The sequence below is a fragment of the Oryzias melastigma genome, linkage group LG5 (assembly GCF_002922805.2).
Source record: "Oryzias melastigma strain HK-1 linkage group LG5, ASM292280v2, whole genome shotgun sequence".
NCBI lineage: Eukaryota > Metazoa > Chordata > Actinopteri > Beloniformes > Adrianichthyidae > Oryzias > Oryzias melastigma.
The window spans coordinates 32358322-32376705 of record NC_050516.1 but is presented as its reverse complement, the minus strand read 5'-3'; the positions used below and the strand labels follow the sequence as shown (position 1 = coordinate 32376705).

At 38.7% G+C, this 18384-nt stretch overlaps 1 protein-coding gene across 1 annotated transcript in view; it reads right to left on the bottom strand.

Annotated features, from left to right (window-relative positions):
• Positions 1-15128: 15128 nt before the first annotated feature.
• The window catches only part of col7a1 (collagen, type VII, alpha 1), a gene marked incomplete in the record, with an annotated part of 105683 nt that continues 102427 nt past the window's right edge, over positions 15129-18384 (bottom strand). Inside the window, 2 exon segments of the mRNA XM_036212052.1 lie at positions 15129-17642; positions 17709-17885. Coding sequence (XP_036067945.1) covers positions 17614-17642; positions 17709-17885 — 206 coding nt within the window.

The window sequence follows — 18384 nt, the reverse complement described above, 5'->3', positions numbered from 1 at the left end:
AATAGAGCAAATATAAACTAGGAAAGAAAATACAATTGTCTTGTTATATAAGTGATAATTAGTCATGTGATAAAGTTTAGTGACTTTAAGAAATTTAGAGCTATTGAACATTTTTGACCAAATGTGATTCCTGTTCTCATTTAAAACTCTTAAAAATAAATTATAATTTTGTTTTAGCATAACATTCGATGAGTGTTCATGAATAGCTGATATCATTATTAGTTTTAATTTATTAATTGTATTTATTTAGTTATTTTTAAGATTATGTGCTTCTTTATTAAGTTCTTAAGACATCACATTTTTGGTTTTATTACCACAGTAGTTAATTTTCTTAACTGTTATTTCTCTGTCAGATAAATAAAACAGGCATATCAAAGGACAGCTGGGGTCCTAAGGAGTTAAATCACGGCGCTAGCATGTAGCAGTTAGCAGCTGCTGTTTAGCCATCTGTCTGCAGCATGAAGAGCTTCACATTAAAAAGAAAAAAATACTGTATTTCTCTGTTGTAATACCTTTATAGGAATAGGTTGTTGTTTGTGTTATGACAAACCAATAGAGACACTTGCTGTCAGTTTAAAGCGTTTTTAAAGGAGTTATTGATCCCGGAAGTTAGCTTTCTAGCTAGCTTTATTAGCTTTTGTTTTGTTAGCCTTATGCTTGAGCTACTGCCGTTTTCTGATGCGTTCTCTGGTGATGACATTTTGTGATCTTTTCGTGACATGCAGACTTGTAGTGGAGTATTTATCCATAAAGATAAGATGAAATATAAAGCTCTGATCATAATGAAAATAAATGAAATGTCCGATCCTGATCGGACAAAGGAGTCCGATTCCGATCGAGTCCCAAACCACGTGATTGGATCGGGACATCTCTATACATAAGCATATACATTGTATGTATGTATATACATATAATAAATAAATACATATATATATGTGTGAGTGTGTGTTTGCGTATTCTATATACAAATATATGTGTGTGTGTATTATATATGTATGTATACATACATACGCATATATATATATATATATAGACAGTTTTGACTATATTTTCAAGAATTAAACAAGTTTATTTTAATTTGTCAAAAATCTGACAACAACCAACAGACAGCACTATTAAAACCCCATTTATAGTGGTCAACAGACAAAAAAAGTTGATTTAGGGTTTGGTTACCATTTAACTTTCTTCATATATGTCCTTCGTCAGGGGAAAAATGTCACAACAACATGTTAAAAAAAAACAAACAAAAACATTTTATCAGGGTGGATCTTTGAGGACCCATAAAAGCGAATTTTCCTTTAGAAACAATGAATTGTTGTGAAAATTGTGTATTAATCTTGACTGTTTAAGGTACGGTTTAGGGTGAAACAGCGGAGGATGTTTTACACATAGTTTGTACAGTCAGACTCTTTCAATAAATGTTAACATGTTTTCAGGAAATAGAGACATGCTTAACCACTGGAGCAGACACAGTTGGCCTCTAACTATTGAATGTCGTGAAACAGAAATGGTGCAAATAAAAATGGCAGAACTAAAATAGACACACACACTAATATATATATATATATATATATATATATATATATATATATATATATATAAAAAAAAATAGNNACACTAATATATATATATATATATATATATAAATATAGAACATATATATGTGTGTATATATACATACATGTGAACCTTTCTGCTACACTTCCTGCTCAAAATGATGGAGACCGATCAAACCAACCCGACGAGGATGCAGCAACACCAGCATATCCGTGGGATTCATCTTTCACCCAGTGATGCAGAAAAAGCTTTAAACAACAACAGGAAGAATAATGAAAATGAAAAAAAAGATTCGACAAAGTTCTACAAGCGGGGAGAAAATCAACCATCAGATGTGTGACCTAAAAGCAGAATACAAGAGATGGCATTACGAAGAAAGGGAATCTCATTAAAGAAAAAAGAAAATCATCGTGAAGCCACTTCGGCTTGAGAAAATGACCTTGAGCAGAGGCCTGAGTGAGGCAAATGCTGAGCCAGGGGTATGAAGCAGATGGAGAGGATTATGGGTGAGATGGAGGGAGAGAGACAGCCAAGAATGACAATGAAGCGGAGGAGAGAAGAGGGAGCAAAGGTGACAAAGGAAAGAGAGGGAGGCGAGAAGAACCAAAAACCTCCATCCTGATCGTCGTCCGGACAATTACTGTCCTGCATTATGAATGAAGGTAAACAAAGTTACCTTTCACGGCCTTAAAGAGCAGGAAGCCGAGCACCGGCGGTAAATGCCACCCCTGAAGGGTATCTGTAAGAGCTCATGGTGTCTTGCCTCAGGAGGGGGTAGACTGACAGCTTGATTTACCCCCTCATTAGTGAAGCCAGGAAGTGGCCCTGTACCTGCACAGTGGGTCTAATATTGACACCGCGTGACCTGCCGGCGCCGACCAATCAGCTTCATCTGGTATTTGAAGGCGCTGTAAACTATAATTTTCTTTCTGCTCTACTGTGAGTTCGCTTGCAAATACGTTTAATGGCCTGTGAAATTTGTTTTATCTGCACACAAGAGAGCCGGAGAACAAATTTAGACTATCAAGTTCTAGCTTAGAAAAAAAAAATCATTTACCCCAAAACCATTAAAGTACTTGAATGTAAACAAAACAGACAAACCTCTGCTTTGAGTCAGGTTTTTCCTCCTCTTCCTTCATTTTTTATACCTTAAAGTTTTGCTGCTTTTTCATCCTTAAAGTTTTAAAGCACGAACAGACACGCTCAATCATGTCAAACTTTTGAGTTATTTCATTTACGGTTTTGATTATGACCTTTTTTTAACAAGTTTACAGAAAATGAGTGATGTGTTAAACTGTTAAAATAAATAAATAAAAATAGCTGCAATTTGGCCCTCCCTCCACCAGATGGCGCCCTAAGCAGCCGCCTCGGTCGCTTATGCCCAAGGCCGGCCCTGATTTTGATGTTGGCTTTCATTATTTTATCAAGAACTCTGAGAAACCAATGATTGAATGTATTGATCACAGTCAATAAACATTGGAGAATTAGCTAAAAGAGTCTTTGGTGAACTGGAAGGAGAAAGAATCAGGATTTTGGAGGAAGTTCTGTCCATGAAGATCTTCACTTCCTCGTCCAGCTGACATCCGGATCAGAACCATACGGCTGGACATTACCCAAATTGATGGACGTTTTTATGAAGATTTACGCCAGTGAGACACAGAGCTATCATAATCCGACAGGGGGGGATCAGGGGCGGAGCAGTAAAAGCCACGCCCCCTCAGAGGAGATTTTGGAAACAGAGGCTTTAGATCAACATGAAAAATGGCTTTTAAAGACATTTAGGTTGTGGGATTTTGGTTAATAACCATCATTAAAACACTACTGGGAACGTGTTTTTTATTTTTAAATAAAAAAATATTCATGGGGGACTTTAAAAAAAAATCTCTCTCTGTGGCTTTCATGAGAGGCCTCCATTTGACTGGATGATATTTTTGTCTGGCAGGTGCCTGCATGGCTACACATTCGCTTGTGCTCCTGCTGTCAAATTTAGTGAAGACATTTCTGGTTTGATTGAACCACAAAGGGACTGTGTGACGGATGAAAGATGAGACGTACGCTGACCCGTCACGTCAGCCGCCTCTCTGCCTCCACACCTTCCTTTCCTGACCCCTTCTTCTCTCCCTGACATCCACCCCGCCGTTCCTCATCCACACACTCCCCTCTACCCACGCCGAACCACACTACAGGAAGAGCAGCAACAACAGCCCAATTCTTATTCGTCTCCCGCATTATTTCTTGTTGTACCACAGTGACACAAGCGTGAGTGTTTTCTTATTTTTCAGAGCCTAGGTTCCTGTTTGATTCAGGTTGGGGATAAAACTTGAATCCTGCCAGATAAAATGTGCTGAATAAGAGCGACAAGCCCCAGAGCCCAGTAATCCAACGTGATACATCCTCTCAGACAGCACCCATACATCCAACTATACTGACAAGTAGGATATAATCTTCTGTCTCTCCCCATCAGTCTCCCTCTACAGCAACACCATGACAATCCCAGTAGGTCAAGGTCATCATTTTCACTGTTTGGAAGCTGAGTCGCCGTATTGTCACATCTTTCCAATTAAGAGTTAGAAAATCAATGAGCAATTATTCAGGGGAGCTTCAGTGATTGCAGCAGGTTAGATAATAAGCCGAGACTGAAGGCGTCTGCTCAGGTAATGATCCCAGGGGTGTGGAGTAACGTTGCAATGATGGATTGCAAATAATGCAGTCATTCATATTCACAAATGAACACAAGTGAGATGGAGGATGAATCATCTAAACTAAACCGGTATGATGAGTTTCAGCTTTCTGTTTGGGCAAAAATCCCTCTCCCGATTTGGCTTGAAGAGAAAAGAAATCAACGGATGTCACACATTTCTTTTAGCTTGTAATAATACATTTGTCGAGACATAAAGTATTTAATCAGGATCTCTCAGGAAATTCTACACAGATGTAACATTTCTTTACACCTTTCTGTGATTAAACTGCTTTAGGATATCTCTGAGTCTAATCTGCCAAGGATATTCATTATTGCAAGGTTAGATCAGTGACAGGAAACTTGAATCATGGTACCATGTTGATGCATAAATCTGTAGAGTATGTGTGAATTTACTGCCACATCTAAAATTGATGACGACGGAAGGGTAATATTATAATAGTAAACTGGACTTCTTACTAACCTTTTATTTCCATCTATATATGTGTGTATGTGTGTGTGTATGTATGTGAGACCTGGGTTCAATCCCTGGGGTGTCCACTTATCTCCATCCACATTGGGTCCCTAGGACTCTTGATGCTAACTGGATCTCTGTGCCCTTCAAATTTATGAGGTTGCGTTAAGAAGGGTATCCGGCGTAAAAACTTCGCCAGGTCACTGCTGCAAAAGAGTGGGTGCTGTTTCACTGTGGCGACCCCGAAAGGGGATAAGGTGGAGAAGAATATATATATGTGTGTATATATTTAATATTTATGCAAGTTTATATAATAAATATATGTATGTATGTATTTGTGTATATATGTATATACCGTATACATATATATATATATATATAACTATATTTATGTGTATAATATATTAATACATGCTAGTACTCTCTCTCTCTCTCTATATATATACATATATATGTTTTATTCTGATTCCCTTTTTATTTCTCTTATATATATATATATTTCATTCTTTGCCGTTTTGTTCCTTTCGGGGAGATTTTATTCAACATTTGTTTTCGTTTTACTCTTATTTGTTATAATTCGAGACAACAGGTTCTAATATGGATATATTAATTTAAAAAATGTGTTTATTTATTGAAATTTAAACATCCTTTAAACTTGTTTCATAATCATAAATCGTTTAGTTTAACTGAACAAAATAAAAGCAAATTTAACCAATTTTCGGGCTGCACGGTGGTGCAGTGGTTAGCGCTCTCGCCTCACAGCGAGAAGGCCCCGGTTCAAATCCCGGCTGGGACCTTTCTGTGTGGAGTTTGCATGTTCTCCCCGTGCATGCGTGGGTTTTCACCGGGGACTCCGGCTTCCTCCCACCGTCCAAAAACATGCTTCATAGGTTCATTGGTGACTCTAAATTGCCCCTAGGTGTGAATGTGAGAGTGGATGTGTGTGTGATTGCGGCCCTGTGACAGACTGGCGACCTGTCCAGGGTGTACCCCGCCTTCGCCCATCAGTAGCCAGGATAGGCTCCGGCACCCCCGCGACCCCGAAAGGGAAGAAGCGGACAAGAAGATGGATGAACCAAATTTTAAAAAATGTGACACTGTATTAGTTTAATTTGAATGTCTTTCTATTGTTTTCATTTTTTCTAACCATTTTTTTTACTTTTTATACTGAAACTGTTGTGTTAGGACAATATTAATATTATAATGTATGTTTAAAACATTCCGTGTTATAGGTTAAACTGTTAAACAGTGTGGGGTCGGTTTAAATTCCAGGAAGTGATTCACAGAATTCCATCTCATTTAATTTTACCAACTGTCAGAGCAACTAATAATTTCCACCAATCTTTTTCTCCAAGTCAGCTGCAAAATTACAGACTACAAAGTTGCTTGGAGTCGAGAGAGGGAAGTGGATCACTGAACGGAAGACAGAATGAAGGAGGCAGTAGAATGTGGAAGAGATGGCAGTGATCTGGAGAGTTCAGGAACATGGAAACTCAGGCCGGTTAGAAGCTGAAGCTGAATGACAGCATGAAAACAGGCATGTGCTAAATGAGGCTTAAACCCCGAGGTTTCTCCTGAGAGCCTGAAGACCAACGCTCATCATTCCCATTACGAAGGAAGCAGCTGACTCGTGCTGGAGGACAGACCTGAGCAACATGTGGACAAAAGAGAGCAGAGGAAGACAGAGAATCACTGTTGGAGAAGGACGTTTGGGATCAAAAATTCAAGAAACAGCACAAGTCTTATTGTCAACTTCTCAAGGGTTCAGATCGCAATAAAAGCAATAAACTCTGGTTCAATGTGACCAGAGGTTTAACCTCAAACAAGAGTTAAACAATCATGACTTTGTCACAAATGTCCTCACGCCTGGACACAAAAATCTGCAAACCTGTACAGAGGATGTAGACGATCCACATGAAGAATCAGACTGCTTGGTGTACAGGGAAAATGTTCGTGCACATTTTTTCTATGGGCATGCTGCGGGCAACAGGTCATAAGACCTCGCTCGATCTGTCAGGCGCCTGGACAGCAGCGCTCTTCATCAGATCTGCTGGAGCCTAAACAGCGGTGACAGCTATTAGCGGAGCTAACTAGCTCGCTAAGCTATCCACTGGGCAGCTGGCTAGCATAGCCGTCCATCCAGCTCCATGAGCTCAGTCTGTGACGGGCTGGCGATCTATATCCAGGGTGTGTCCCGCCTTCGTCCAACAGTAACCATTTCTGGGGACCCATCGGCCCCCGTGGGTTGATAAATGCGAGGAAGATCATGAGGAAAATCCTCGCTGTCATCTTGAATGTTTGTTTCAAGACTGAAAACATAAACCCAAAGCTGGGTCTCTGATTGGTGGACACACCGTGTCAAGCTCGTGTCATGGAAGATCGCGTCTTTATATTGACACATCGAGACTTGACGCCAGTGCAGCGCCTGCCGCGTTTGGTGTGAATGCACCACTATACAACACGTGAGGTTAAACCAGAGTGAAGTAAGTGAGCGGCTCAATTTTTCACTTTTTTAATCGATGTCCCAAAGCTGTTTATGTGTCTTTAAGTTCATCACATGATGACGTATGTAGGTCCAACAAATGCTGCCATGCAGAACTTATAGTGAGAGGTGAGGACATTAAATTCTCTTCAATGACTGAATTCAAGCTTTTTTTCCAGGTTCTTAAACTTTTCTTTGCTCTTACTTTCAGAAGTCTTGTGTTACGGCAGTTTGAGTGAGGTTGATAGTTCTGCTTGTTTTTGTGGCATTTGGATGGATCTGGTTCTGGTTCTGTCTGCAGCGACCCACAAACAAGGAGATCAAATTTATGTCTGTGAGTTTCGCCTTGAAGTACATAACAAAGATACCACAGTAAGAGTGAAAAAATAGAAGAAACTTAACAGTTAGAAACAAGAAAAGGAAAACTCAAACATATTCAGAAAACTCAGCCAATCACATCAGTTTAATGAATCTGTACTTCAACTCAATCAGCAGTGAACTATATCTAAGGAGTTCATCACGTTGACTCACCTGGGAAAGGGATCAGCCCATGAAGACACACACAAGGGGAAAAGATGCAGAAGCTTCCTGAACATGGTAGAGATGTCGGTCCAATTCCCCCTGTGATGTCACTTCTTGTTTTGTTTGTTTTTGTTTTAACCTGGCTCCGCCCCCTGTCACCTTCTTGGGCCTGACAAGGTGAATCTGGACACAAAACAACTGACTAAACCTTACCTTCATGTAGAGAAATCATCTAGAAAACAATAAATAATCCTGATGTTTTCTGTTCACTGTGAGGAAACAGAAATCTGAAGTGTTGCACAAGGCAGACTTCACTGATGGAAATATTCTTATTTTTAAAGGGATAAGTGTTTTAAAACGCTTATTTAGACTTTTTATATTAATTCTCGGTAATATCTTTTTAAGAAAGTGGGAAAATGTCAAGTTTTACCAGATGTTATTCGCAATCAAAGTTTAAAACGGCTGACAAGAAAACTATGGTGAGCGAGCGTTCTATCAGTACGTAAACGCATCACTCATGGATGAATTCGTGAAAAGAGTCTCACCAGAGATTTGTGCGTAACTGAGGTGTTGGGTGTGCATAAGAGGTGATTCGTGCATATTTATCTAATATTTATCCGTAAATTGTTTTTTTTTTATTTTGTAATTTTTTTTACTTTTGCACAAAACGTATTATATGAGTTACAAATCAAGAATAAGCAGGCACAGATCCTAACTTACGCACAAATCAGAGCGAGTCTATTTTCTCTCCATAAATGCGGTGATGCACGCTGCCATTGCACGTCATTAAAAGATCAAATTTGCTTTGAAATTTGAATTTTAGAAATTCTGGAGATTTAATAAAGGATTTTGAGCTTTAAAAGACGAGGTAAAAAAATGTAAATGTGATTGTGGCCTTCAGAAATCATTGGTCATGGTTGGATAACGTTCTGCTGCTGTAATTCAAATCGGCTTTTTCAATGAAGCTGCTAAAGTGCTGAAAGCTGCTGGAAACTTTTTAAGAATAGAAGCAGTTCTACTTCAGTTGGTAAGTCACAGAATTTTCTTTGGATCCGGAATTTCTTTCTGAACATAAAATAAAAAAATTTACTTTCCACTTTCCATTTGAGGTTTTCTTTTGTATTCTGTGATAAACTGTTTATGTATTTACCCTCCGTACAACACCGATTGAAAAGAGACATTTGCTCATTTCTTCTTATTGATTATTTCCAACTAAAGTTACATCTTTTATGTTTTTTTAAATACATGTGAATTTTTGCTTCATCTTCACCCTCATTGTTAGCATGACCACAGAGTAAAAGTTTTGCTGAACATATTTCGGGCATGTTTCATCGCTATAGCAACAGCCCTTGCACTTGTGCAGGGAAGTGGGTGGCAGGAAAAAGAGCGGGAGTGAGAGGAGTGACAGAGCGAGGACGACTCTGCTCTGCTGGCGAGGTTCTGCTGGCACCGCTCCCTGCCAAACCAGGACCCCAGGGCTTTAAGGAGTCAAGGTCACTGAAGAGGAAAAACGAACAGCTCTGCAATGTGTCTCTGCTTTCCTCTTATCCAAAAAAGACCGATTCTGGCCTCAGACAGGCAGGGGGAGCCACTTTGGAGCTCTCAGCAGGTTCATCTGTGTCAGCTGGTACTGACCAGATCACAACGGCTGAGTCTCTTTGAGGTCTTGAATACCCTTGAAGAGTCATTATAACACAAGACATGAAAAAAGGCTTATATTTCACTTATGGGATAAGATGTGAGTATGAAAATACATAATGCTTACATGAGCACATTTAAACTATGGACGATGTGTGTAGTGGCTCAATTAGAAAAATAAAGGCTTTGAAAGGTCGTTGTTCACTTTCTTTCCAATTGAAAAAAGTTGTAGTTCTGTGACTGTTTGAAGGTTGTTAACCCGAGAAAAAATACAGGACCTTTTTATTCACACTGAACGCGACTCTCACGGCACAAGCCGCCAGCTCCAATGTTAATCAATGAGGCGAAGTGAAGCACGATATGAGCGACGGGCGCAGCGCGAAGGTCTCCCAGCACCTCGATTTGAGCGGTGAGGTGCGATTTAGGCGGCACGGCCAAAATGCAAATATCTGATGTTTGATAGGTCGCTTCGATCCATCAGCCAATCAGGAACTCAACTTTGGACACAGGAAGTTTTCAGTGATCCGATCAGCGGGTAAAATACTGATCCAATATGAGCGTTTTTGTCCTGTCGCAGCCGGACAGACTCACGGAGATCATCGGAGATCGCCAGCTCCACACGCTGGGAGGCGGAGAGCCACTGTGGGGAGCGGTCCCCCGCGGGGCGGGAACCGCGGACTGTGGAGCGCGGGGCGGGAACCGCGGGGAGCAGGGGCCGCAAAGCACATGAGGTAACTGGGGAAATCGAAATATTAAAAAAGGAAAAAGATCTCCTAGTTTTGAAATATTAGTAAAACTCAAAATTAGCTTAAAAACCCCAAAAATGCTAAATTAGCCAAAACAGCTAGCATGTAGCTGAAATATCAGCTAAACTCCAAAATAGCCTAAAAAACCGTAATAAATGCCGAAATAGTCCAAAAATGTAGCAGAATTTCCTTATAACTTTCAACTTTACTACACTCTGACTCTACATAATATAAAGTAATGACTATTCGACTATTTATATAGTCCTAACTGCAGTCGCTATTATCCCCCCGACACACACAGACACTTCTCATTTGAAAGTGTCGGCGCCTCGTGTTAATCTGACTGGTTGTAGTTTTTGAAATCAGTAACGGCTGCTATTTTTGGCATGTGAAATAAAGCTGTAGCACAAGAATCATGATGAAATGTGTGTATGTGCTGGTGAGCGCACACACACACACACCTACACACACAGGCTATCCTATAAAAAGCTGTCTGAGGGAACCGGGTGGATTAAAATAAAAGCCAAATGTAAATTTAAACAGTTCACATTTAATCTAAAAAAACCCTCTTGACGCATGACGGCTACGCTGCTCATAGATTCAGGTTTGAGGGGGTTGCTGACAGAAAAGTGCCTCTGGTTATGGCACAGTAAGATGCTGATTCTTCAAAATACCATCATTTATAAACATTTATGTGTATTCCAAAAACAGATTTCATCATTTTTACTCACTGCACTCATTACTGCTTCAGTGATTTGACTTATTCTGTACAAAATAACCCCGAAACACACAAATATGGATTTAACGTAATATGGACGCTAAAGGACAAACTGCATGGACTCAATGGGGTTTAATGGGGGAATCAAGGAAGCACGAATACATTTAGCCAGAAATCAAAACGTTTGCCCACCTCTGCTCTAATGCATTTTATTATTTTTTTAATTATTATTTTCATTTTGATTCAATAAAAGGAAAACATGCAATAAAACTTTGAGCTGTAAACTCAAACATGATGGAAACAAGAAGAAAACATTGTCTGCTCCTTTTAACAAATTAATAAGTAAAGAAAAACAAAACAAACATTCTGCCAATTTAGTACACAATAAAGGAAGATTTGGAAAGAAAGAACAAACATTTCCAATTACATACATCAACCAGTGCGAGACGAACACAAGACCTCCGGGATGAGTAGTTAATGATACCGATGGATTTGTAGTCATTGATTATACTGTTTTAATGTAGTTTTTAAAACTTGATATTGTTTTTTATTTCTGTGCTCATTTATTCCATTTATTTACTCCGTTTACTGATACACATCGCTCCTTCAGAAGTAATTACTACAACATTTTAAGTTCTTTTGGAGCTATAAAGGAAAGACTTTTACTTTTTCTAGAGAAATACTTGTACTTGTAGATTCCTTTTCACACATTTAAGTTTTTTATTATTTTTTACTAAGAACAAAACTCAACTTTTTAGTTGGCACTAATCTCTGTGTAGGTTTTGTCCCGTTCAGTCAAAGCTCCTGAAGAAAGACTAATAAACCTTTAACCTCCATCTGGACTTCACCGGCAGGACTCTGAGGATTACGTTCTCCGAGTACTAATACGAGTTCATCAGGTCCTTCAGCGCTACTATTTGAAAAGCTTAGAAGAGACTTAAAGACGTGGTGGTATTATTAAATAATCCAAACCTGGACTGGAACAGAGTCCGGATCCAGAAATGGACCGAGCGGCTTCGTCAGAAGCTTCAGTCTCTTCACGGTGAGATGCAGCGAATTCCTCAGGACGGTTTTCTCCGTTCAACTCAAAGAAACGGAACCAGCCGATAAAGAAAGCTGATCTGGAACTTATTGTAGCTTATTGTTTGCTGAGTGAACTTTTAATACAACAGCATCTTCATTCTGAGGATTCTGCTGGTGAAACAGAACATTTCTGCTTAAGTATAGAGTTCTAAAGTATGTAAAGTGACGTTAACACGACTTTCTTACTGCAATTGAGCTTTTTTCTGATATTCAACAATTTTTTAAATGACATTTGAATTGTATTACAGCACATTTTCACAAATAATTTGACCAAAAAGCTCCTTTGTCTGCATATTCTGCTAACATTTGTTCATATTTTAAGTGTTAAATTCGGCACATTTTGTGGTTTTAGTATTTTGGTAAAGGTTTATACATCTTTCTGTAATTCAGCAAAAATTGAATGCTAACAAATTTAGTAGATTAAATACAAATATTTAAAGTTCCGTATTTTCCAGAGTATAAGTTGCAGCGTTTTCATAGTTTTGCCAGGGGGCGACTTATACTTAGGAGCGACTTATTTGTATGTTTTTTAAGACATAATAGGCTCATATATTTGGTATTTTACTGGTAAACAGCGGTTGTGCTACAGTGGTTGTTTCCTCTAGAGGGCGCTGCATCTGAATATTTGATACTGACAGCAGCAGCAGAAGAAGTGTCGTCCAAAACAAACATGGAAGATAATCCGACTGTTTTCCTCTTAAACTTTGATATTTTCTTACACACATCAAAGATTATTATTCTTCTTTTCATTTATTTATTTTTCAGTTATGTTGGGTTTGGCAGATTTGTTCTGAAACATCAGACTTTTCTACCAAAAACTAAGACACTTCAGAGCGACTTTGATATGGTTTCCCATCCAGTGAGCCCCATACGGTTTAAATGGAGAAAATGTGGTCCTAAATGGGTGTGTCCACATATTCTGTGGTGGCCCCGCCTTTGTTTACCCACATTAGCTTAAGTGGAAAAAAACTCAGTGGGTTAGCGCGCTACGCTAGCCAGCCAGCGGAGCTCAATAAAGCGAACCTCGTTAGCTGGATATAGCATAGCTCACTGGCTCGATATATTGGAGCTCACTAGCTAGATATAGTGAAGCTCACTAGCTTGCTACAGATGAGCTCGCTAGCTCACTACAGCGGAGCTCGCTAGCTCACTACAGCGGAGCTCGCTAGTTCACTACAGCGGAGCTCGCTAGTTCACTACAGCGGAGCTCGCTAGGTCACTACAGCGAAGCTCGCTAGGTCACTACAGCGGAGCTCGCTAGGTCACTACAGCGGAGCTCGCTAGGTCACTACAGCGAAGCTCGCTAGCTCACTACAGCGGAGCTCGCTAGGTCACTACAGCGAAGCTCGCTAGCTCACTACAGCGGAGCTCGCTAGTTCACTACAGCGGAGCTCGCTAGGTCACTACAGCGGAGCTCGCTAGTTCACTACAGTGGAGCTCGCTACAGCAAAGTCCCGCTAGCACACTACACTGTCCACCTGGCGTAGCGAGTCAACCCACTTACACCCATTTGGGGTCCAGATTTTCTGCCCACTTTAAACCACATGGGTCCTCCGGGCTTTGCTAGCTGGGTTTCTTCTTCTTCTTGCACCTCACACTTAGAACAATACGGTAAAGTCATCCCTCCGTTCATCCAGTGTTTTGTTTAGCAGTAATAGAGTTTAGGAGGTGAGAACTTTGTAAATATGCATCTTTGGTCTTTTACCTTCTGGTTTAAAGATCGATAAATAAAAATCAGAGAGGCTGTTCTGGGTGAAAACGGGACAGCAGACTCTTTCTCAAACGTCTCTGAATCTCTCATAGTGAGACTGCAGAAGGTGTTGAAGCTGGTACTCCTCAAACGTAGCACGCCGCGTGCCCATATTCTCCTCGTGTTCCACTGTTTATGATTCTCTTCATGTCGTTCACAGCCCGCCTCGGCCTTGAGAAACTCCTGTCTGATTGACTGATATAGCGTGTACAGAACACGTCTGAATAAATCATCGCTTTTCCAACCTGCCCATCCAAAGCCGGAGTCCGGATCGTGTGTTCGTGCGCTCGTTACCTCCGTCAGTATTGTCTTTCCCATTATTTGTTAAATCTTTGATGCATTATTTTTCCAGGACTGACAGAGCCTTCAAACTCAGGAGAGATGATGGAGATACACTCTGAGATAAAGTGAAGCCGAGGTAAAGGGGCGTGCTGGAGGACGGAACGACGGCGAACCAGGTAATCAGACGAGGCCAAGGAGCGGAGAAATGTGGTGAGGAGGAGTCACGACCAACAAGCAGAAAATCATCTAATTAATAAAATCTGCTGATGAAATTAGAACATCTGATGAGTCACACACCTGTGCGCACACACACACACACACACACTGAAAATCATTCAGTGACTGTTAAAACCTTATCAGATTCTCATTTTCAGGCGGTTAATGAGGTGAGTTTCCAGTGATAAGTGCCGAGACTTTGGGGTCAAATCAGGATCTGCTTAAAGTGAACGAAAAAAAACAATAAAAAAATTGAATGCAGTTTTAAAATTAAAAGTATGTCAAATTGAAGGAATTATTTAAAACAAAAAAAAAATGAACATGAAAAAATAGGATTGAAAACTTGAAAAAATATTGAAAATTTGAAAACCAAAGAAAAAATGTAAATTTGAAGCTTGAATTAAAAACAAACAATGTTTTAAAATTTTCATTATTTTTTTCAAATATTCAATTTTATATTTTAAAATTTTCAATAATAGCTTAAATTTTTCAATATGTATTTAAAACTGCTTTATTTTTTTTTTTGTTCAAATTTTCCAATTTTATTTAAAAAATTTCAATTTTTTTATTCACTTTTTTGTTCATTTTTATGGAGCTAAATTTGAGCCAATATTATTTAAAACCCACATAAAACAAATTCAAAAAAACATCCAAAAATATCCAAAACTTTTTGTTGTTCTAAAATACATTTAATTATTTTCAGCTTCAGTTTTTTTTAGGTTTTAAAACTCAAAATGTTAATTTCAAAACTTTTTTCACTTTCAACTCTTTTTTTTCTTTTTTAAATCTAAAAATGTAAAAATTTAAACAGAAAAGAAGTTTTGAAATTGACATTTTGAGCTTTAAACAAACAAAAAAAAAATGAACATTTGGGTATTTTTTCCCACTTTGTTTTATTTGGGTTTCAAATAATATTGACCCCAGTTTAGCTCCATACACTTTAAGCATCATGATCCTGATTTGAGTCCATTCAGGACTTCCACATGTGAACACCTTTCACATATTTTGTCATTTAAAACTATTCAAACAAAACCCAAGGAGCTCTTTTTTTGTTCAGACATTGTATTTATTGGAAATGTGTCATTAAAATGTCATTTATTACCATGAAAAACACAAAAGCTCACACCTTCAACACAAGGAATAGAAAAACAGCACCTATAAAAATAGCACCTTTTCACTGGCAGATAAACATGCAATCATGAATAAAAGCTAAACCCGACAAAAGGAAAAAAATGATTCCTCTCAAAGAACATTGCGCTTGATTCTTCATCTTTAAACGTATATTTAGAACGACGACTTACTTGGAGTTTTATTTTGGACAGGTTTTTGGGACCAAAGTGCTTTCCATATATGGCTTAAGCTGTCTTTTTTCGATAACATTTTGGACTTAATGTATGAATTAAACATTTTTTTCTATTTTAAGAAGCTCTCAAAAATCTCAGCAGTTTAAGACGCTGCTGCTGGTAAAGGATGGAGCTGGTGGAGGTTACAGGAAATGGAAAAAATCAAAGATCTGGACACAAACACAAATTCACTGCAGATGAACTGAAAGTAAAAAAATCGGAGGTATTCAGATTATTTGGCTTATTTGTGAGCTCCTCTTTTACGGTCTGTGGAAAAATCTTTTACAGTGCACAATAAAAAAAAAGAAAATGTGGTTTGAACAAAAAAGAGTGAAGCAGCAAAGTTTAAAATAATCAGTTATAGAAAAATCTGCTTATACATACGTATATTTGTTTATGTTCATGCCTCTGTTTGAAAAACAAACTCTGCTTTGCATGAATCCTCCAGAATAAAATGTATTTGGAGGCTCTATGTAGAAAAACGTTTGCAAGCTGACCCCCTAAACCCACTGCTAGAGGGTCCTTCTATGTAAAAGTTGCAAAACTAAAGCAGATTGTGATTAAATCTGAATACAAATGAGGTTAATAAGTCTTGGTACAGCTGACTTGTTTCCTGGATCACAAAAAATGTGTTTATTCTGAAGGAAATAAACCAAAATACTGTCCACTTTTCTATCTTAGCACGAGCTGCGTTTCCATTACACATATGCGCAAAACTTTATCCAAATTCTAGAAATGTAAAAAAAAAAAAACAGTGTGCAATGAAAGTGTTTCCGTTAAATCATAATTATGCGAATAAAAACAAGAAACTCATCGATAAGTCAGTAAAAACACGGCGATGGATCAGAACAGGGATTGTTTTAATCTAAGGGATCATTTGGGCGACGTCACAAAAGTGTTGCACGTGCAGCAACACTTTTGTCCATCGACAGTCGCAGGTGAGAGGCCTGCTAAAAATCATGTTTCCTGTTTGAAAACACGACAAGATCCATTCAAGTTTCTGTCAGTTATCTATCAAAGGAGACGTCGGCGTCTTATCCAGGCTGAGGTAATCCTGGTTGGTCATTTTACGATGAGATTCCGTCATCCTGTCGGACCTCTCGTGGCGCCCGCTGTGAGCGCTCAGGGCGGACACTTCCTACCAACAATCGCATTTAAATCAAAAAGTGTTTCCATTTCAGTTTGGAGAAAATTGTCCCAACCAATTTTCTCCTCTAAGTGCAAAAACTTGTCTTCGATAAATGCGAGTTTTTTCAAAACTGTTTTCATTAAACAAATGTATCATCCAAAATCCAATTTGCCCAATTTCATAGTTAATGGAAACGCAGCTAAAGCAGTCCAATCAACTGTAAACATGAATACCATCAGAAATATCACATTACACCGAATTACTCTGCAGCGTGAAGTGACCAGAAGTTGTAATGACATTTAGGAAAAAGAATGATGAAAATGTCTTTAAACAGTTTAACATTTGGACTCCATTCCTTTGACAGATAAAATAATGTTTCCAGTGTCTTTTCTCGGGAATTTGCAAATATTTTTTAAATTTAAAATAGAAGTATTCAAGAGTTTAAAGAGAGAACTAAAGATGTGATGTATGTGACACATTTATGTGAAATATCGGACTTTGAAAAGAGTTCCACATCTGTTTGAATGTCATTTTAGAACAAAAAACTCCATGAAAAAATATTATCTCTCATTGTTAAAGAATTAGACCGACAAGTTCAAACGGAATTAGAAAAAGTGAATGTGATGGCCTGAAAACATCCCAGCAGCTGAAACAGAGTTTTGTGTTTTTGTTTCCTGTTTGGTTGAACTGTTTATCCTTTTATATTTTATTTCCTGGCTGTGATGCACAAAACTAACTGAGGAGAAAACTCAGACGTTCAGCCGAGAACATCAATGTGAAAACAGAAAAATAAACTCTTGTTAAGCTGGAAAACAAAACTTTTTTTGCACAGAAACAACAATTCTATTTGCTTAGGAAAATCCAGGATGATGGTGGAGTCCTTTTTCAAGGCAAAGTTAAGGCTAGCAGTTTAAAAAAAACAATAAATAAACAAAATCACATAAATTCCATGTAAAGACTAACACTCCTGTGGGGGGGGGGTCCGACGGCCACAATCACCGAGCCGTCTGTAGCGCGCGAGGACCTGCACACAAAATCAGCTGTTAGGTTCGTGAAGAGACTCGGCCTGAACGGGTTTGTGGTTGAATACCTCCAGCTTTCCCAAGGCAGAGCGCCTCACACTCCTCCTGGTGGAGGAAGCGGTTGCTGTTGCCGTCACAGCCGCTGTAGATGAAGGGTCTGCACGCTCCCACCTGACTGTTGAAGTACCAGCGCAGAGTGTAGCGCTCACAACTCCCCTCGTCCATGGGCAGCGAGCACGAGTCTGCTGGAGAGCGTGAACGCCACATGAGATCAACGTGGAGACCGGAAGAACACCGTACGGAGGGATTCTGAGGCCGCCGTGTTAAAACTAAAGTTAGTTTGAGTTAAAACATTTCGAAATGGCAAACAAAATGTAGAGTGTTAATAAAAATCATGATTTGAAAATACAAAAATTTTATATTTGCTTTCAAAAACTTTTTAAACATAACAAACATGTCACCAAACAGAAACACATCAACGCAAAATAAAAGAGGGCGAAAGCGAGATGAGGGACAACCATAGACTTAATATGGGGACGACACATCTAAAAACATTTGTGCTGCCATAGCAAGAAGAGTCTTTGAGAGCAAAAAATAAAATACTTTTTGAAAGCAAAGAAAAAAGGTTTTAAAAAAAAACAAAAATGTAGCAAAAAAGTTTAAAAATGCAAAAATCGCTTACTAAAAAAAGAAGTTTGGCAACTCAAAAATACTTTTTTAAAGCAAAAAATATATATTTTTGAA